This window comes from Durio zibethinus, chromosome 6, assembly GCF_047325235.1.
Source record: "Durio zibethinus cultivar Kanyao isolate XHJ-2024 chromosome 6, ASM4732523v1, whole genome shotgun sequence".
NCBI lineage: Eukaryota > Viridiplantae > Streptophyta > Magnoliopsida > Malvales > Malvaceae > Durio > Durio zibethinus.
The window spans coordinates 28,704,697-28,726,185 of record NC_143167.1 but is presented as its reverse complement, the minus strand read 5'-3'; the positions used below and the strand labels follow the sequence as shown (position 1 = coordinate 28,726,185).

Sequence of the window (21,489 nt, the reverse complement as noted above, 5' to 3'; positions counted from 1 at the left end):
AATCAGCATCTTGGAATGCCACAAACTTTAATAAAATCTGATCCAAAGCTGTGGGAGGAAATATAATTTTATTTACAGTTATTATTTATTATGCAATGCTTTACACATGTGGAATGAAAAGGAAAGCAAAGGTGATTTGGGATTGGGACATGACTTTTATCTATAAACTATAACTAAAAAGTATCTTCAAAAGTTTTAGAGAATGACATCTGTTCTTTATAATAAAATAATCATATTATTTTTTTATTATTTAGTTAATGACTAAGGGTTATGATTTCTCAAAAAAGCTTTGCAGTTGATAATTATTCAGAAAGTAAGTGAAGAATTTTTTTTTACTGTTAAAGATATTTACAGATTATTTAAGATCATGTGACATTGCATGAAGATAGAAAATAATATGTGTCATGTATTTGTTAGAAAAGTAAATAAAAAAAATTAGTGGAAGGTTGTTTGAAAAGCAGAAGGATAGTTGATAGAAAAAAAGAAAAAAACGTGAGAGACATAGAAAAGCTAGAATTTTAATATCAATAATTTTTTGGATTAAATTTCATGTTCAATTGTATCGTTTTTATTACACTGTTTAGTTGTCAGAACTTTTTCAAATAAAAAGAGATGAAGAACACTTTCATTGTTGAATCCACTTTTTTTTCAAGTAATAATGGTTTTCTCTAATGTACCATTAGAACTTCAAATACTTAAGTATTTTATCTATGAATTGATAGTTTATAAAATTTTTTTAAATATTATACAGATTTTATCAATTTTTTACAGTATTTATTCATAATAATAATAATAATAAATTAAAAAATAATTTAAAAATTAAAAACCACGGTGAAACATGGGCTTCACTCTCATAATTAATTAAAAACCAACCATATTCCTCATTTTAGCCTTGTAGATTCTTTTAGGCTTTGATTGATAAGGGCGGATAAAAAATGTAAAGATGAAAAATTGGAATGGGAAAAAGGTGGAAATATAAAATATATTTTTTTTCATGTGTGTGCGTGATTGGAAAGATGGAAAATGTAGGAAAGAATTTATTTATTTTTTTCATTCATTGTTTTGGTTGAGTTGAAAAATTAAACAAAAAGAAAGAAAATTATTACAACTATTTGTAAATGAAAATAAAAAAATTTATATTTATATTTGATATATTGTTAATAAATCAGATGATGATAATTTATTAATGAGATAAATTATATAATAAATCTTATTAATAAATAAAATTTTAAAAATATTTTAATTTATCTAAATTAATTTTAAGTATTAATATTTATTTATTAATGAAATACAATAATTTAATTTACTGATAAGGTATACAATAACGTATCCAACATAAATTCAAAAAATATATATATATATATATATATATATATATATGCAACAGATACCCCTCTTTTATTTTCTCTCTCAACCTTTTCAATTTGAAATGATTTATGTTTGTAAATAAGTATGAAAAATCGTTCTTTGTATTTTCATTACGCCCCATCTTTTTCTTACCAATCACACTAAAACTTTATTTTCTTTTCCTTTTCACCTTCTATCAATCTTTTCATTTATTTTGTTCTACCAAGGATACCGTGTTCTCTATGAATTAATCTTGTGGGTTTATTATATTTTATTGGAATAAAGGCTGAAACAATAATTTCGGTAATCAACTCATCATAGAACATGTACATCACTTGATATTGTCGAATGATAGTGTTAATATCAGTGTTTGCAAGTTGTAAGCAGGATTAGAGGACAGCCACTTGATCACATTATGGTTCCGTCTATGGTTAACTTACTGTAAGATAGAGAAGTTGTGGCCCTGATTGGCCTAAAGAAGATCATTGAAATCAATTTAAAGTTCCACCATCTTATTCTTATCTACACAGTCCTATGGCTGATAAGCATGCCCAAATATACCAGAACATTGAAGATAGAAGAAAGACCAACTTTGGTTGAAACTGTCATATATATTAGTAATAGACCATCTGTTAATAAATCACAACTGCAGGTCTGACAAAGAAAATAACGGTGATCTTTATTGAAAATCCTTTGATAGAGAATGATAGATCCTTCTTTTATCAATTTTCAAATCAAACATAATTGAGAATCACTCATTTGGTTGAGTTTATTACCATAACCCCTTCTGGACATTATTAAAAGGTTCTACTTGTTATGGCCCTGATTAAAATATTGAAAAGGGAATTGCATTTGAATTCAAGGTTGAACTAAGTGGCCATTGTTCAACATAATTAGGGGACTATGCATTGCTCCCATGCCATGATGGAACGAATTTAGTATTAGGATCCTAATGCCAAAAAATTGGAACAACTGAACAAGTCATTCCATGTTAACTTTCCTTTACACTCGAAGCATTTCCAATAGGGACACTTGTGCCGAAAACAGGGAGGGGTAGGCCATGAAGAAGCCAAGAGATACACAATATAGAGGTGGCTGTGGATTCTGTGGCATATGCCTGATAGAAGTCAAAAGAGATTAACAAAATCCTTGAATTGATAGCGGAAGGGAAGGGGGAGAAAGAGAATGAGGGCCCATGGAGGGATTATCCGGCTCTGGGCACATTTGGCCTTACATAATTTTGTAAAGTGGAAACTCTCTTTTTTCATGAACCATGTGGCGGCAATGGCTGGTGGGTTTGATCAGTTCTGAGTGCTGTCTGTTGGTACGCGTGCGGCTACATTGCGTAATTCAATCACACGTGGGAAGCGGCATATCCTACGTGCAGGGCCCATGGGTGAATGTGGAGGAGTCGATAAGCATTTGTGTATTTATACATGTTTGAGAGATTGAAATGAGTTCCTTGTCAACACTCTTGACCCTACCCAACAATAATTATTATTCTTGTCAACTTTAATTTTGAGGATTTCCCCAATTAATGAGACCAAAAATCCACAATAATGTCTTCATATAGTGGTAGGACTGGTAGCATACTTTCATGTTGATTGAGAGGGATCTTAACTACCGAGTTTCAACGTTCATTAGCAAACCCAAAAATGAAAAAAAAAAAAAAAATGGCTTTCGTTTGACCTGTTCAGTCCCATTTAATTGACTTGTGGGTAAAGTTATCTGTGATTTTTTTATGGAACCTTGACCCATTGACAAAACTAAATCATATAGGTTAATTGCAGCAAAGGGTCTTAGTATATATAATCCTATATATAAAACTTAAAAAGAGTTCTGAAATTTACATGAAATGAAATGAATCAAATTTATTTATAGTTCTATGAAAGATTAGGTTCTGATATAAGTTATTCAAGTGTTTTAAGGGGTCCCCTAAGTGATAAAATTAACGGTAGATTGAAGTTGGATTGAGAATATCCATATAGTTATGTGTAATTTCGGGAAACGTCATTAGTTTTTGCTCCCGACAGATTGCTTAATTCTCTTTGTTTGATTGCTGCTATAGTGCTATGATAAAAGTTTAGCTACTTTTGAGAATTTTATTTGAACAAATTGAATGCATGCAGCAGTTGAATTTTTCCTTATTGTAATACGTTTGTTTTTATCAGCTGATAAGGATGGAATTTTCTTCGGTTAATATCTGCATATTACCTTTAATTAAGCTGATTAGAAATGTGTAAAAGAAGAAACTCATTAGCCTTACCAAGGGGGTCTACTATATACCTTACAATTGTAACTTCTCTTGATTGATACATCTACGATCTTCTTCTGACTACAAAGGAAGTCGGCTAGACCCTTTTCTTTCATCAAAATTGACAGTTAAGGAGCAACCACTTAGTTGTGAAAATGAAAATATTTCTTTGTGCACTATTGCAACATTATTTTCATGCCCAAAAATGTCACACTACATGTCAGTGTGAAACGTTTTTTAACCCCCATTCTCTCTTGGCTCTATTTCAGGGAAATGTTTGCTTTCTTTTTTTGGCTATGTTCTAAGATTATTTTAATATTGTTTTCATCTCAAAAAGGGTTATACTCTTCTTCAGTGAAACGTTTCCATCTCACTGGTTTCTGGCTCTCATATACAGAGACAAAAGATAAAGGGGTGGGGTAGCCTTTCCGGCATGTGGAGCATCAAAGGCACTATGAAAGCCTAGGGTGCTGTGGTTCACAGCCTTCACAAACTCAAAACTATCTATCCTACCACAAATGAAGGTGATAACTGGTTATGCACGTTCCTGATTCCATTTTATCTCTTAACTACCCTCAATCATCATCACCTTTAAAATTACCTATATTTTCTAAAAAAAACCTGCTTAAAAAAACAAATGGTTATAATCAGTGGTATAACCTTCCACTAAAAAAAGCGATGAACCTAGTCCCCTACCTTTATATCAAGAACATGAGCAGTAATCTGTCTTAATACTTGGTGGAAAGTCACTTTAACTTCAACATTATTGTTACAGTTCTTGCCTATAAAAGGGGAAGCTAGTTCCAAGACATCCAAGTTGTGGGTTGAAGCTTGCATTAGCATAGAAGACAAAGGCATTCTTACACCTTACTTCTCTCCTGTCTTTCTTTTTCAGCATTGTTTTGCTCTTTTTGCTGTTGAGTTACAGAAAATGGTCAGTCTGAGTAATTCCATGACATTATGAGACATACTGCTTTATCAATGGCTGCTAAGACATTTTCTTGGTTTGTTATTAACATGATCAAAGCTTCATGAAATATTTTTTTTCATGGCTCTCAGGAAGGGAAGATGAGTTGGACAGTGGCGGATGCGATGGACTACAAGGGTTTCCCTGCTGACAAGTCCAAAACTGGTGGCTGGATTCCTGCTGCTCTCATTCTAGGTTTGTTACATCATCCACCATGAATTTCTTTCAACATCATTTCTTGAGTTGATTTGAGATAAGATATGTTATAAACTTTAAATCATACAGAGGAAAAAGAATTGACAGGTCTTGACTAGATCCAGAGTTGTGGCCATAACTTAAAAGATCATGCTAACAGCTTCACACAATTTTCTCTTTCCGGTTTTTGCCGGACAAGCATTTAGCATTCCATGTGACATCATTTATTGTCAACTAGAACAAGTAAAAGTAGCAGTTAAATGAGAATACCTTTAGTAGAAAAATAGAAAAGAGGGTGGGAGAAAGGGATGGTGATATTCCATCAGAGTAACAAGCAGTTAGTTCATGCGATGGTGATGGGGCTTTCAAGTCTAAACTAAATCTTTAATCAGGAAATTAAACAGAAAGTTGCAGATTCAGCACTAATGCGTGACACCCTTTCACAAGTCAATAGAAAAAACATATTGCTAGTTGTCAAACCAGGTTTCTTATTTTATTCCCCGTGATTCACTTTTAGTTATGAGCGGAGTGTAGAAGAAGGAAGGTGAAGGGGGACAAACCACATGGGACCCATCTCCAATCCAGATATACATATAATGACGATAAAATTTATGTCATTTTCTGTTTGGAGTTTGATGGAATAAGGAAGACATTCTATCGTGGGCCACTCATGCATGGAAGTTCTGAATTATGGAGATATTCTTAAGCCAAATCTTCTTTCTACAAAAAAAAACAGAAAAAAAGGGGCTCAACTTCCTATTGTTTATTTAATTAATTAAAGTGCTCCCTGCTTCTTAGTCATCAAATTTTGACCTAGCATCCTGAATTTGCTTCCCTTTTCATTTTCTGAGGGTTTCTGATATAAAACTTTTAATCATTTTCCCCCACTAGAAAGCTGATAAAATAATTTTCTTTTGCTTCTGAGTTCTCAGAGAAGGCCCAGGAAAAAAAAAAGAAAGATAAAATTGGAAAAGCAATGAATTTTTTTGAATTCATATTTTTTCATTTATTAATTAAAAAAAATCTGGCATAGAAATAGATATGCTGATTTGCTGAAACCATTTCATAGGGATTGAGATCTGTGAGAGGCTTTCAACAATGGGAATTGCAGTTAACCTTGTGACATACTTGGTTGGCACAATGCATTTGCCAAGTTCAACTTCAGCCAACGTAGTAACAGATTTCATGGGCACATCTTTTCTCTTGTGTTTGCTTGGAGGCTTTCTTGCTGATTCATTCCTTGGCAGATACAAGACAATTGCCATATTTGCCATTATACAAACACTGGTGGGTGTTTAAACATCTCCCTTCCTACCTAAAGAACATAAAAGAAAAAATAAAAAGAAAAGAAAGAGTTTGAATTGCTAATTAAAAAAATGTTTATTTCAATCTTCTGCTGTTCAGTTTTTTACTGTGATGATCATGGTGATTTAGGGGACTGGCACATTGGCAATAGCTACAAAACTGCCACAGCTACGCCCGCCACCATGCCATGCATCTGATTCCCATACATGCAAACCAGCCAATGGTTTTCAGATGGGAATTTTGTACATGGCTCTATATCTAATTGCACTTGGTACTGGTGGCCTAAAATCAAGTGTCTCAGGATTCGGAACTGATCAATTTGACGAAAAAGACGAAAAGGAGAAAGCCCAATTGGCCTATTTTTTCAACAGGTTCTTCTTCTTCATTAGTACTGGAACCTTGATGGCGGTCACAGTACTAGTCTACCTACAAGATGAAGTTGGTCGAAGCTGGGCTTATGGAATCTGCTCTGTCTCCATGTTTGTAGCCATCTTGGTATTTTTAACAGGGACTAAAAGATACAGATACAAGAAAAGCTTGGGAAGTCCTATAGTTCAGATTTTCCAAGTTATTGTAGCTGCAATAAATAAAAGGAAGATGGATCTCCCTTACAATGTTGAGCTATTATACGAGGATACACCTAAAGCTACAAGAATTCATCACACAGATCATTTCCAGTGAGTTTCCTATCCACGATGAGTTCTTCAGTATTTACATGGGCATAAATATCTTCTTAAATTGTTCAAAAATATATACATATACTTTAAATAATTTATTGTGCGATAACTCAATTCATTTTTGCTTGATGATTTTTCCTATCTTATCCTAGCTTCTTGGACAAGGCTGCTATTGTTGCGGAAGGAAATTTTCAAAGAAATGCTGTGTCTGCTCCAAACCCCTGGAAACTTTGCTCAGTCACAAGGGTGGAGGAAGTGAAAATGATGGTGGGGCTTCTGCCAATATGGGCCACAACCATCATATTTTGGACCACTTATGCACAGATGATCACCTTTTCAGTGGAGCAAGCCTCCACCATGGAAAGATCAATTGGAGGTTTCCAAATTCCTGCAGGTTCCCTCACTGTCTTCTTTGTGGCAGCTATATTGATCACTCTTGCTGTTTACGACCGTCTCATTATGCCATTTTGGAAGAAATGGAAAGGAAAACCAGGTATTTGTATAGGACAATAAATGACACTAGATTCGGCTATAATTAATGATAATTGTTTTAATGTATTTAATTACCATTTTCATTTTTACGGCAGGTTTTACCAACCTACAGAGAATTTCCATAGGCCTAGTCCTGTCAATTTTTGGAATGGCAGCTGCAGCAGTGGTTGAGAAGAAAAGACTAGCAGTAGCTAGAGCTGCGGGTGCAACCACAGCAGCCCTGCCAGTAAGCGTGTTCTTACTGATTCCACAATTCTTCCTAGTGGGTGCTGGTGAGGCCTTCATATACACAGGACAGCTTGATTTCTTCATTACTCAATCTCCCAAAGGAATGAAAACCATGAGCACTGGTCTGTTCCTCACAACTCTATCTCTTGGTTTCTTCGTCAGCAGCTTCTTGGTATCAGTAGTGAAAAAAGTGACAGGAAGTAAAGATGGGCAAGGATGGCTGGCTGATAACATAAACCATGGTAGACTTGACTGCTTCTATGGACTTCTAGCCATTCTAGGCATCATAAATTATGCGCTATATCTTATTTGTGCAGTTTGGTACAAGCCAAGGAAACCAAAACCTGCCCTACAGATGGAGAACATTGTTAATGGCTCCTCTGCAGAGAATAAGTGCTAGGCTTCTTTAGGATTGCATATTATGGGTGTTCTTCTAACTTTTGTCGCCTTTTTGTAAGAATTGTTGCCAAATTTCTTGGATTAAAGTAATTTTGGTTTGATATTGAACTTGCTGGAAAATAGTGCTTGCATAGATTACACTCACGCACAATCAATACCAACACTAACTAGATGAAGATTAGAGAACAAATATTCCCTGTTGAATCAAACAAAGGCCCCGATGTTCTGTGAACTTCTTTCGAGTAACACAACTCACAAGAAATAGACATGGCTGACAAGTTTCCACAGCACCTACTATTATCCTAAGAAGGCCAAGACCAAGGCCGTGCAACTCCAAAAAGCCATTGTTTTCTAGCTTCCTTTTTTTTTTTTGGTGTTTGAGAAAATGTGTGGAGAAAGTGAGGACAAGTAACCCTTACTTTTTTCTTTTGTCTTTCAAAAATCAATAGAGAAGCAAGATATCAGTTCATATGAATGATTGGTTTTCACTCTTTTTTTTTTCTGCAAGTAAATTAACCAACAACCAAGATTATTTTCCAACAATATTTTCACCCTTTTCTACTTCCACTGCTCAAGTAAATTACAATATTTATTTTGTTGATTTGAGAAATGAAGATATGCTAAATGAAAGACAAATTGTTACATGTATCTCATTTGAATAGTAAACTAGAAAGATCAAAAGAAAAAGAAACCTTAGCAATATCAATAGTTTTCCTTTATTTCTCACGTATAATCATCACCCATGGGCCCTTCTTCCCTAATCTCTTGTCTGCCAAAAATTCTATCCTCATTTTTCAGATATTGATTTCACCACCACCGTCGTCTTCCTAATCAATGAAAGGGTTTTTTTTTTTTTTTTTTCCCAATTGGAAAAGCCAAAAAGTTATTCAATAAATTCAAACATACCTTAATTTTCCTGTTGGAATCTTTTTTTCAATTTGGCTTCTCCAAGTTTCTCCGGCTATGTTTACATGAATTTATATTTGATAAAGTGAATATGATTATGTTATTTTATTAATTATGTGAATAAGATGATATTATTTAATTAATGAATAAATTTTTTTTTAAAATTATTAATTTTTTTATACTTATTTCAAATATTAATATTTACTCATTAATAAAATAATATTATGTGATTTACTGATAATATATAAAATTTATATATTAAAAATGTATAAAATATAATCTCTTTTTATATTATTATAACCCTTGTTATTCGTAAAAAAGTTGACTTGCGGCATTCAAATTATCGGAAAGATTTTGACTAAATTATTTAAATGAAATTTGTGAAGCTCATTTATTAAAATAATTAAATTAAAAATTAAAATTGATAAATTAAAAAGTATTGTTACATAAATCAAATGTGTAAAATTAAAAAAAATTTTATATATATTTTATATAGACATTTTATTAAAAATATTGATAAATTTTTTACTATTAAATAAATATTAATCAAATTTAAATTATAAAAAAAAATTTAATAATTTTTTATATATTATTAATTTTTATATTAAATTCTATTTAATAATTATTTTTAAAAAATTCACAAATTTTACTTAAAGAATTTCATCTCAAATTATGGACTTTAAGACATCCAAGCACCTTTGCTTGACTTGAAACCATGCCACTAATCCAATTGCACTTAACTGGTTTATTCTCTTCTTAATAATTTCAGAATATATATATATATATATATATATATATGAAAGAAGTTATAAGAGACGTGTACTGGATGGTATCTGAAATCTGGATTATCTACAATTATATATGCCTATTGTAGAACAGGGCTGTGTCGATGATGTACCCCATGTTTCGAATCTTATAAATTGGACAAGACTTCATATTTTGTCAGAAGATATCCTATTTTTTTCACCAGCAAATCAAAAGGCATGTTCTCCCAAGTTTTATGTAAACATTGCAAGTGGCGTATCTGGATATAGCCAATAAATTAGATGCGTAGCTTTTTGTACGAGCCTACCGTCCTCTTTGTTGCTTTACATTTGCTGCTTTTTGGTGTCAAACATTAATGAAACAAAGAGCGACTGAGAAATGGCCAATTTGATTTGCTTTCTTTTGTTGATTGATGATATATTATCTCATGTAATGGAGTCTCTCACTTGCTTTGATGACCTGCAACCATTGATGCAGATATTGGGTGGCCATCTCTTGGAAATTCAATGGAACGTGGCCCTTTACGGTACACAAGTATATCTAAACTCTTGCAGAGCAGCAATTGGGACAACTTACATGATTAGTAATTTGAAAGAAATTTCCCAATAATAGTTTCAACAAGCAAACAAGTTTAGCACTCTAGTACTAATTTTAGATTGAACATCGTGTAGTGGTTACAGCAAATAATCACAACTTGTAGGGTTATGACTTATGCTTGATTAGAGTCAACTTGATTTCAAAGAAAACTTGATTTCAAAGAAAAAAAAGTTGATAACCTGCATTCAGATTCAAATCCTATATCAAACTCTAATTAAGGCTCATTCAGAAACTCGGACTTAGTTTGAATGTAGTCCATGTTTCAATATATGATCACATGTTATGACAGAGAAAACTCATGATCTTGGATTGAAAATGCCACCTTGAACAATTCTGTAATCTCTCAAATTCAGACAAAAGAAAACATGTCCATCTTAATTCTCACAGTTGGATCAAGAAGCTATAGCTAGCCGAAAAGAAGGGGGGTGGGGGAGGAGGCTATGTCTGTTGATAAAGTGGAGTCATGTGGATGGCTCCCAAATGAGCATTATCTGTTATCAGTTCTAGTTATCAGCAGGTAGCATTAATTTGATTTCTTGTCAAGTTGGCAGCTGCCTTGCAATGTACATGGGAATCAGCCGATAGGATTGGTAATGACAAGTACTGTCTCCAGGTAGTTGAAAGAGGTACTAGAAATGATCTTTGGCTAACCAGACTGGGAAGTAGTATCCAAAGAGATTTTAATTGCAAAAATCAGATCAGAAACTATATCAGATTGTAGCATTAATTTTCCAGCAAGTATCTTTCCTTTCTTGACGTTGGTACAAGTGAACAAAAATTCTCTTAGGCCTAGTTTGATAATGCAGTTGCGGTTGAATTTACATTGCTCTGATTTGTTTAATGAGACCTTTAATGGGCTGTAAGGCACAAGACCAAGATATTTTTGTCTTGGATACCTTGAGCAGTGTGAACAGTGCAAACCCTTCATACTCTAGGACCCAGGTGATCACCTTCCAAGAAAGCTCTGTAATGAAATTGTGATAGAACCATTTTCCACTATTCTAATCCAAGGGGATCGTTGCATTGAATTTTGTTCCCCGGTAGTTGAGTTCTTCCTTTAAATGGATGAAATTTCAAATTTCAAATCTTCCCTAGTTTGTAAGAAGGAAAAAAAATCATTAACCTGACCTGAAAGATATAGTAATATACATCCTTTGCTGAAGCTAATGGGTGTCTCTAACTTTACGAGTTAATAAATCTGATTTATTTCCCTTCTAAGCCCAATGTATTTGGTCACATCTATTACATGTCTGAAGTGATCTTGGAACAATATAAACAGCTCCAGTCGATTCTCGTTTCCTTGTTAGATTTACTCCTATAAATTTTCTGTTATTCTTTTCACCATTTGATTCGTCTGTCATGGAAGAAAATCAAATGCAACTTGTCTCGGATGCTGTTGATTACGAGGGAAATTCTGCTGATAGTAGGACCACCTCTGGTAGTTAGTTGGCTGCAACTCCTATTCTGGGTGAATTTCTTAACTTTTCCTCTGCATAGTCTATAATCTTAGTGCTTTTGGTCTTCAGAGTTTAGAGGAATCAATTATTCTAGAAAATTAATTCTTAACGCCTTTGCTTTTCTGAAAATTTCAAAGAGTTTAATAGTTCAAGAATTTAACCATTAGTTTAATAGTTTTCACTTCTAACCCCATTTACATATCTGAAACATGGAACAAAAACCAAATGTGTTTAAAACAGGACCTGCTTCATGTTACTGTGGTAGAATGTTGTTGATACACATATATGTTATGGATATGCTGTAAATTTAATGTTTTAGTTGCAATTTGAACTTTTGACATTCCTTTTCAGGGTGGTCCAATTGTCACGGACTTAAGGGAGAGTCCTGAATCCCACATCGAACATAATAGGAAGGTCCCTGGGGTATAAAAGGGTTCACACCATCTCCGCCTTGTGAGGCGCCTTTTGTAGGACAAAACCGTGAGGCCAAGGGGGCCAGAGCGGACAATACCTCACAAGGGTGTGAACCGTGGCGGAAGGCTGATCTGGGACGCCGGAAGGGTGAATGCCCGGGTCCCGGAGCCGCGCGGGTTCGGAGCTTAAGTCTCGACTCGTGACACAATGACTTCAGACCTTTGTTCATTATGGTTGCTACAATTGATTATGGTTGCTACAATTTCTCTTTTTAGGAGTTATCTGACAGGCTTTCGACGATGGCAATTGTGGTGAACCTGGTGACATATTTAGTTGGCACAATACATCTGTCTAGCGCAACTTCTTCAAATATCAGTACAAATTTCGGGTGCACATCATATATGTTATGCTTTCTTGGAGGTATTCTTGCAGATACTTTCTTAACCCGATATCGGACAATAGCCATGTCTGCTCTGATTAATGCAACGGTAAGTAGTCAAAGCATCTTTCGTTTCTTTTCCAGAGTCGTGTGGTTTACTTGATAACACTTTAAACCTTGGCCATGTGGTGATGAACTAAGGCACTTAGGATTGCGCCAGCTGCGCCCACCTTCTTGCAAACATGCTCAATCCAATGAATTTGTAGAGGCCAAAAGCCTGCAAATGGGTGTCTTTGCTTTTGCTCTATATTTATATGGAATAGGACTTGGTGGGATTAAGTCAAGTGTTTCAGGATTTGGAACAGACCAATTTGATAAGAATGATGAGAAGGAAAAGCTGCAAATGGCCAGTTTCTTCAACCTTTTTTACTTGATTATCAAAATAGGAGCACTGCTAGCGCTGCTAGCGGTCACTGTTCTTGTTTACATACAAGATAAAGTAGGCCGGAGCTGGGGTTTATGGTATTTGCTCCGCTTTTATGCTTCTGGCGCCTCAGTATTTCTATCAGGAACTAAAAAGTATAGGTACAAGGAAAGCCCTGGAAGCCCTGTGGTTCAAATTCTTCAAGTTCTGGTGGCTGCTGTAAGGAAATGGATTGTTGACTTTCCATCTGATATTAGCCATTTATATGAGGATCCTGCACAGGAACTGAGACTGTCACACACAAATAAGTTATGTACTCAACAATGAAGTTGCGTTTTGTAATTGGTTTGAGATTCTTTTCTCTTGAATGTTGTTAACATAAGGTTTTATCCTTTTTGTTTGACATTGAATTACATACAAAGGATTTTTTTTTTCAAAACTGAAAATAGACCAGGCTGAAAGAAGTGCTTTATAGTTTCCAACCCCAGGATAAGAACAGTGTCAATGCTGACCAAGATTTAATTGCTGATTTACACTAAACTAACTCTGTATGTTGGGTCTAAGCCATTACAGTAGACACTGGTTTCCTGTAACTCAAAAGTTGAGTCCACATCATGGCATTTTAAAGGCTTCATCTGAAGGGATCTTGTGGAAAAGCAGTAAAAATCTATTGACATACAAAATTTGGATGGCAGATGCTTGGACAAGGCAACAATCATTACAAGCAAGGATACATGAACAAGTGAATCGCTAACTCCAAATCCATGGAGTCTTTACTCAATGACAAGGGTAGAAGAAATTAAGATGTTCACTGGATTACCGCCAATTTGGGCAACAACAATCATGTTTTGGACTGTATATGCACAGATGGCCAGCTTTTCAGTCCAGCAGGTTTCAACAATGGAGAGATCCATAGGGAACTTTGAAATCCCCCCAGCATCTTTCAATGTCTTCATGATTGGATCCATTATGCTCACTCTTGCAATCTATGACCGCCTGATCATAACACTCTTCAGGAAAACAAGATATCCTCAAGGTACTCGATTGTAAAATGCTTCCTTCTTACTAAAGAAAAAAAAAAAAAGATTCTCTATCACCATCCTGTTTTTGGTTGTTTCATTAATCACCTAAATAAATTCAAATAACTTTTATCAGGTTTGACCAGTTTGCAAAAAATAGGGCTAGGTCTCTTCTTCTCCATTATAGCTATAGTGGGTACAGCGTTGGCAGAAATGAAACGATTGTCAGTTGCTAAAACCAAGGGAACCACCACCTTAATCCTACCGGTGAGTGTGTTTATGCCTAGCTCTGAGGGTAATTCTAAAAAGACAAAAAAAAGAGAAGAGAGCGGTTACAAGCAAAGAAAAAAAAATGTTTCTTACATTTGCACTCTAACACACAAGATAAAAATTGATATGAAAAAAGTCGGAAAGAGAGAAAAGTAAGAGTTATGGAAACGGAATAGAATAGAATGATAGTACCTGTTTATCTTTATTTATAGGTGTAAGATAAGAGGTCTACAGGGGATAATAATAACGTAACTGAACTGAGGTGTTACTAAACATGTGAAATTGATCCAAATATCTAAAATATCTCTAACTGTTTACTAAAAGCTTATAACGAGAGAAAAATCCTTAATACCCATTGGACCAATAAATACCCCCAACAGAGTGCTTTCTTGTTGCTTCCTTCATTCGTCTTGGTTGGGATTGGAGATGCATTCAGCATTATGCTGGCCAGCTTGATTTCTTCATAACTGAGTCACGTAGAGGGATGAAAGCAATGGTACTGGCCTTTTCCTCACAACCATCTCGTTTCGTTTGGTTTTTTTTGAAGCACTATAAGGAAAGTTACTGGAACAAAGGGTGGACATGATTGGCTGGCTCATCGGATCAATGATGGCAGACTGGACTACTTTTATGGACTTCTAGCTGTTTTAAGCCTCACCAACTTGGGATTATTTCTTGTGTGCGCCAAAAAGTATAAGCCAAATCCTGGTTAAGTTACTTTGAAGGACAAAAGAATAGTCATAGTTAATGTTCCTCTTAAGGAAGAAAGTGGATAGCAATCTCTTATTCCGTTTATTTTCTACATCCTAGAGGGCTTATATTATACTGTTTACTCCTTTCTAAGTTGTACCTTCCAAAAAATGTGTACAAGTTGCATTAACAAGAGTCTGTCCGTTGTCAAAACGATTCAAGATGAATGGAAATAGTTCTAAAATCTATGAGACAACTGCAACTTGTAGTGGCTCAGTACTGTTGGCGTCTGTTTCATACGATTAGAATGATCAATTGTAAAATTAAGGGATTAGCCAACATGATTAACAAGGCAATGAAGACTTTTATAAGTTGCTTATACTTGGAAAATTTGTCTAGAATATAAGCTGCTTAGACCCTCTTAAAACAAGATTTTTATGTAGTCTGTCTGCAAGACTTATTTGGAATGAAGAGCTAAATTATAAGCCCTTGTTTTGCAGAGATGTGGTGTGACTTACAATGGCAGCCAAAATGCAAAACCAGATGAAATAGATGAGTGCTCGTTCCCCTAAAGAGGCAACTAATTCTTATATTCTCATTGTACCTGGGCAAGCTATATATGCTTTGAATGTGATGTCGGCCTACGTCTCAATTAAGGGTGTAATGTAAATAATATACTCCAACTCAGATTTCGACAAAACTATGGAGCTGATTTCGATTTCGACGATTGAATAAAAAAATCTCTGAAAATCAAAGAAAACTTTGATCCCTTTCCAAAATTCCAATCACCAAAACAATAAATGGAATAAAAAAACAAAACTTGGAGGAAACCGGAGACAAGAAGAACATGAAAACCGGAACTTCAAAAAATTTCTAGTCTTTTTCTTTGACTTTTGGAGAAAGACGTGAAAGAAAAATATCAAAGTTATATTTTCTTCATCCGGAAAAATCTCAAAAATTTTTTTCATGGGTTTCTTAAAAACAAATAGATTATGATGTAAATTAAAATCAAACCTCGCATTAGTGTTGAGTAGGAAGCCTAAGGAGAGGCAAAGCAAAACGGGTAGTGAGAAAGAAGATAAGCTCCCCAAGAGATACGATTCCATGTCCGAATCGGTTGAAGGATAGTGAAGAGGCGAATACTACCCCAACCCACCGGAAAGCCCCTTTTTTTATGGTCTACATCAAATGCATTGAATGCCTCACAATCTGAATCAAAGAGGATGGATGAGTGAAGGAGAGGTTCGAGAAGAAACCAGAGTGAAGCTTTAAACAGGAAAGAAGAAAAAAGGGGCAATTGAAGTGAAAGAAGGAAGACAAACCGAGGATGGCAACCAAAACTTGGGCGGTTTTCCCAGTTATCATCCGGTAGGACTCCATTCTATAATGTTTGAAGTGCATAAGCATCATAAAAGATCAGGTGTCCACCAAAACCCCCAAGCCTGCAAATACGATGAAACGGCCAACTGGTGACCAGTATAGAGAATTCACTTGCATGCAATCAAGGGTATTGACTTAAAACCCAACCAAAATGTGTTCAAGGTACAGGGTGAACCGTAGCTAGGCCAAGAGGCCGTGCATGGAAAATGAGAACAAGCATGGATTGCAACATGACTATACTCCAAAGCCAACTAATATAAGTTAAGGGAAATGGAAATGGAAATGGGCAAAGAAGTTAAGGGACCAAATACAAGACAATATTTTACCATTTTATTAAATTTTGTATTGTCGTATTATCTACTATCATGCTTAAAACGCATGCCAAAAGATACTATTAGGCAACTAGTGCAGGTGCTTTCATGTACTAGAAATCAATGTTTCATGCGCTTACAAATTAGGAAGTGTAGCCTAACTAACACCTTATCCCTTACTTTAAGTGGTAAGAACTAAAATGTAATAAGCGATCCATAGAGATGATTCTTGCTCACCAAGTTTGAATCCTAAATTGGTATCAATGAAGATATATATATATATATATATATATATATATTCAACAAAAATATATAACCTAACTATATATTTCAAGCAAGATATTTGTAACAATCTGATTCAAAAGTCTTCAATTCGCTTAATAGAGACAATAAAGATTATGATCAGCTGATCATGCATTTTGTGGTGTGGCTATATATATATAACTTGGCTATTAAATGTTCTTTCAACAAAAATTTATAATTAAGCTCTATTTTTTCTGCTATCTCTGTTACATGAATATTCTTAGCTAGCTTGTTACTAGAATTCTTAGCATATTCTATGAAAAAGGAAAAGGAAATTATGTTATTCCATTAATTTACAAATGGATCCGAGTGACACGGAAACGAAATGCTTCATTTGCCAACTCCGATCCTCCTAGAAATCCAGTCGTCCTCCAATGTTACAGTGAAAATTATTCTAGAGGTGGGGGGAAGAAACATGACCTGCAAGCCCCTACTTTGTGGCTCATCTATCTAAAATCTTTCTTATGTGAACCAATTCCTTCCGTTTTGGGGGAGAAGGGATTGTATTCCTTTGCAAAATGGGTGGAACGTGTTACCTTTTCCTCCAAATAGAGGTTTGATTTTTTATTGTTGCTAAAAGTCCCCTTTGTAGAAACAATATTCGTGGGGTTGAAATGTCTGTTCCTCATCGAGACTACTTCAAATCCTTGAAGACTGAGTGCCCATTTCAAAACGGCCAGTATAAGGGAGACCACCAACATATGGAGGAGCATCTTGCTTTAGTTCATGATGCACACTTTTCACTAGAAGACATTTGGGAGGTGGATGCTCCTCCATGGTTCATCATCAACATTTTCCTCAACAAGTTGAAAGGTGTGGTGGAAGACAAAGACGAAGGAATTCTTGAATTAGTTGGAACAAAATATTACAACTAATTATCTTTTCTTAATACATATTATTTGTTGAATAGGCTTTGACATATATTATATTCTTCGGTTTGAGGTTTGATCACTTAGATTAAACATAATGAATTATATGGATGAATTACAGCCATTAGTAGCAAGTTGTATAGCATTTAGCAACTCACACTTCATTTGGCTTACCAGTTCTTAATATCCGATTTGGCTTGCTCAGCAATGAAAAGATCTGATTGAAATACGACTTTTAGATTAGGTTCTGATTAACGGATGCAGGGGATTGGCGATCCCATTAGCTCCAATATTATTAAAAAAAAAGATAGCATAGCATTGTTTCAAACGTTTTAACCGATCAAGCTGGAAAAGGTACAAGCGTCCACAAGAACATGTAAAGAAGGTAAGCACTAGGTTCCTTTATACCATTATCAAGTCTGCCCATCCCTTCTTCAAACCCTTATTTCCCTAAGCAGCTATAAATCCAAACTCAATAGGTATAGTCTAAACCCATGATCTATAAGACAGCGCCCAAGGTTTTCTTCTTGAATTTGTTTTTACATTTTACTAGTTAACTTTCAATCCAGAATCCACAGCAATGCTAATTGCAATCATCAAAGGCTTACTTTCACAAAAGAAAAACAAAACAAAAGGCTTTTTGCTAACATCATCCACCAAATATCAGACCAACAATTTGAAAGTGAATGTATGATTGAGTTGAACATTTGATCACAATCAGAAAAAGGCAATCACCTCTCTAAGTTGTGTACGGAATAAAAGACTATGATGCTGAATATAAAATAAGTGAGTTGATCCGACAAATAAAAGTAAATTCTCTAGCTCCAGAAGCATAAGTAAAATTTGTGACAGATCTAAATTATGATCAGTATAAATCTGCACAGCTACAACATGAATTGGCACCATTGACAAGATAACCAACAAAACTCCCCCAATAACATGACTGCAGCCAACCATAAACGGAGAAAGCAAAGAAAAGCTAAAAGAAATTTGAAATTAAAGTGTATGAAATCAAAGTTAACCCTGCGATTCATTTCTTCTTGTAGTCCCATCCCCTTCAGTCGGATCCAACAATCTGCCACTTTCCTCATCATCAGCCTCTTCAGCCTTCCTCTGTGCTTCCCTCTCTCTAAGCCCTTTCAACTTTGAATGATTATAATAAGCAACCCCCAAAAATGCAAGCCCATAACCAAACAAGTTAACTGGAGTCACCGTATCTTTAATCACCGACCACGAAAAGGCTATCAGCAACCAGTCTTTGACCACACCAGCCACGTTCATTGTCAAAGCCGAGGTCTTCCCGACTAACAAAAACACCGCCAGGTTCAAAGCGAAAGCGCAAAAAGAGTTAGTCCCGAAGATGAAGTAATCAAAATGGAAACTTGAGTTTTCTTTAAGTGAAGGAAGTTCCACTGTAACCCAGGGAATAAGCAAGAAAAGGAAACAACAAGGAGCAACGTAATAAAGGGAAGTAATTGGGTTAAGGTTAATTCCTTTTGAAGTAAGGAGTATTTGGATCAAAACCAGTCTCGTAGCTTCAAAAGCAACGGCTCCAAGCTGTAAAAGAACACCCCAAGCATCGAATTTGGCTTCTCCATAAGCAGCAATGGCGACCCCAAAAGAAATAGACAGCATGTTAGCCATGGTGGAAGATTTAAAAGAATCTTTACGAAAGAGAACACCGATGGAGTAAACAGCAACTGGCATTAGGGCTTTGAGCATTTGGATAAAGGAAACAGAGAGATAGATGTAGGTTGAGTTAGACAGCCAAAGGGAAAGGGAGTAAAGGGCGCCGATGGGGACTACAGAGGAGAGGTAGAGACGGGGTGACATGGAAGAAGGAAGGTCTACAACATGGAAGATCCGGACGAGGAGGATAGCTATGGAGGAACAAAAGCCCATATGGATGAGTGTAAGGGAGATGGGGTAAGGCCAATTATACATTTTTCGGTCCAGGATGTATTTGTTGTACACTATTACGGTGAAGGAAAGGAAGATCCATATGGCTACGTAGGTGTAGGAGATGAGTATTTTTTTGAGGATGGAAGGGGAGAGGGTGGCGGATGGGGTGGTTGTGGTGGCGTCGCTGGATGCTCCCATGGTTGTTGGTGGTCGATTCTGGCCCCCGAAAGAGGATGCAAAGTGTGTAGGAGGAGGAGGAGGACTTTCTGGTATGGGGAGGGTTGTGATCTTGATGGAGTTGGGAGTTTAAATATGGGGATTTGGTGGTTTGATAAATTAATTAGGGAACTTCAGTTTTGGTTTGCTTTCACTAAGGTTGGTAGCATTCCATGATTAAATTATCACAATCGCAACTGGTTCTTGACTCCTTGGGGGTTGCTTCATGTTTGGATAATATAATTTTAGTCTGGGTAGTTATCATCTTGGTAATTTTATTTTATTTTTTTGCCAATACCTTGGTATTTGCTCTATTATTTTTATAAAAAAAAGAGTTTTTTTTTTTTATAGAATATAAAAATTTCTTCGAATTGATAATTTGGTTTTTTTCTATTAATTACTATAAGTAAACGAAAAGTGAAAAAAATAAATCTTATTTTTTGGATTAAATATAATAAAAATTTTTGAATTAAAATTAAATATTTATTCAAATTTCTATGATTTTATTACAATTAATTAAGTTTTTATATATTAATTTAATTCAATTAAATATTTAAATATTTATTTTCATTAAATTAAATTTTTGATTGAATGACAATGAATATTAACATCAATTAATTTTTAACCGATATTAACAGTACAGAACAGTCAAAACTCAGAACAGGCCGTATAATATGTTATCATGTGAAAGAAAAAAGTAATTATACAAGAAAAGTGGTTGAAAGTCAATCAAAAAATCCTATCAACTCTGTAAACTCATGGGGGGAAGCCAAAATCCTTCTATTGCCATCCAAAAACTGAGATAAAAAACCATCGACCCTTTGCGAAAGGCCTCATTGAATTGGATAAAAACAAACAAAAAATTACCAAGCTTTTACAAGAGGAACCGGTGGGCAACGAATGGTAGGAATAATTCCTTGGGAATAGCAGAAACTAATGACGACCTGGGTGGTAAGGAATAATGGGTCAATCGTTGTTCCTTCAGCCGGCCACCAAAGATACAAAGGGAACTGACAACTTTGTGATGCCAAGCGTGATTTTTAGGCAAAGAGAAACGAAGATACAAAACAAGAGAATTGAGATAAAAAACCAACCCAAAAGTCATGTTGGATGGTAATGTTTTGAAGTTGACAATCAGTCATTGCGCGTTTGAAGGAATTTTCACATGGAAAACTCAAAACTTGATATTGATGACGAGTCCAGTAATTTTCCCAAATTAAAAAAAAAAAAAAAATCATTCGTCAACAGATCAAAAGTCTACATCTTCAAACATTGTTTAGAATTTAGATAGATTGAAAATTAATGTTCCTTCCTGGGTCTATAAAGTTAGAATCTGGAGTCTGAACCCCGCAATTGATGGGGTAAAGAAACATGCTAAGCCTTGAGGAATGACACGTAAATGAAAGTTAGGCTCAATTGTGGAGTCTTAAACCGTCAGTCTTGGACTGCAAAAGCCGAAAGGCATTGAATTGGTAGCAGGAAACGTGGAAAAGCAACCAAACGAAGGATTAAAAGTAAGTTGCAAACATAATTATAGCAGCGAGAAACGAGTAAAATTACTAATATTTTTGTTACGATCCAAATCCCATTCTTTTTTCGACCTTACCTTGTTCTTTTTCATAATCTTACCTCTTCATTTTTAGTGATATATTGCCTTAGTTGCAGAGAGTGTTTCGGAATACAAACCTTCACATCTTGTCTGTTTTATAAATTTTTTTATATA

At 35.1% G+C, this 21,489-nt stretch overlaps 1 protein-coding gene and 3 pseudogenes across 2 annotated transcripts; 3 read left to right on the top strand and 1 right to left on the bottom strand.

The window, feature by feature from the left end:
• Positions 1–4,380: 4,380 nt before the first annotated feature.
• Positions 4,381–7,968, top strand: LOC111285309 (protein NRT1/ PTR FAMILY 6.2-like). The gene is made up of 6 exons (XM_022874682.2): positions 4,381–4,535; positions 4,661–4,763; positions 5,833–6,050; positions 6,198–6,745; positions 6,898–7,238; positions 7,333–7,968. The coding sequence occupies exons 1-6, from the start codon at positions 4,533–4,535 to the stop codon at positions 7,863–7,865; spliced, it is 1,746 nt and encodes a 581-aa protein (XP_022730417.2). The 5' UTR covers positions 4,381–4,532; the 3' UTR covers positions 7,866–7,968.
• Positions 7,969–11,979: 4,011 nt separating this feature from the next.
• On the top strand, positions 11,980–13,265 carry LOC149518543 (protein NRT1/ PTR FAMILY 6.2 pseudogene; annotated as a pseudogene).
• LOC111285944 (protein NRT1/ PTR FAMILY 6.2-like) lies at positions 13,262–15,348 on the top strand (annotated as a pseudogene).
• A 3,026-nt stretch (positions 15,349–18,374) lies between these two features.
• On the bottom strand, positions 18,375–19,979 carry LOC111285231 (putative sugar phosphate/phosphate translocator At4g32390 pseudogene; annotated as a pseudogene). The gene has a single exon (XR_016342999.1). The product of XR_016342999.1 is annotated as a putative sugar phosphate/phosphate translocator At4g32390 pseudogene (transcript).
• Positions 19,980–21,489: the final 1,510 nt, after the last annotated feature.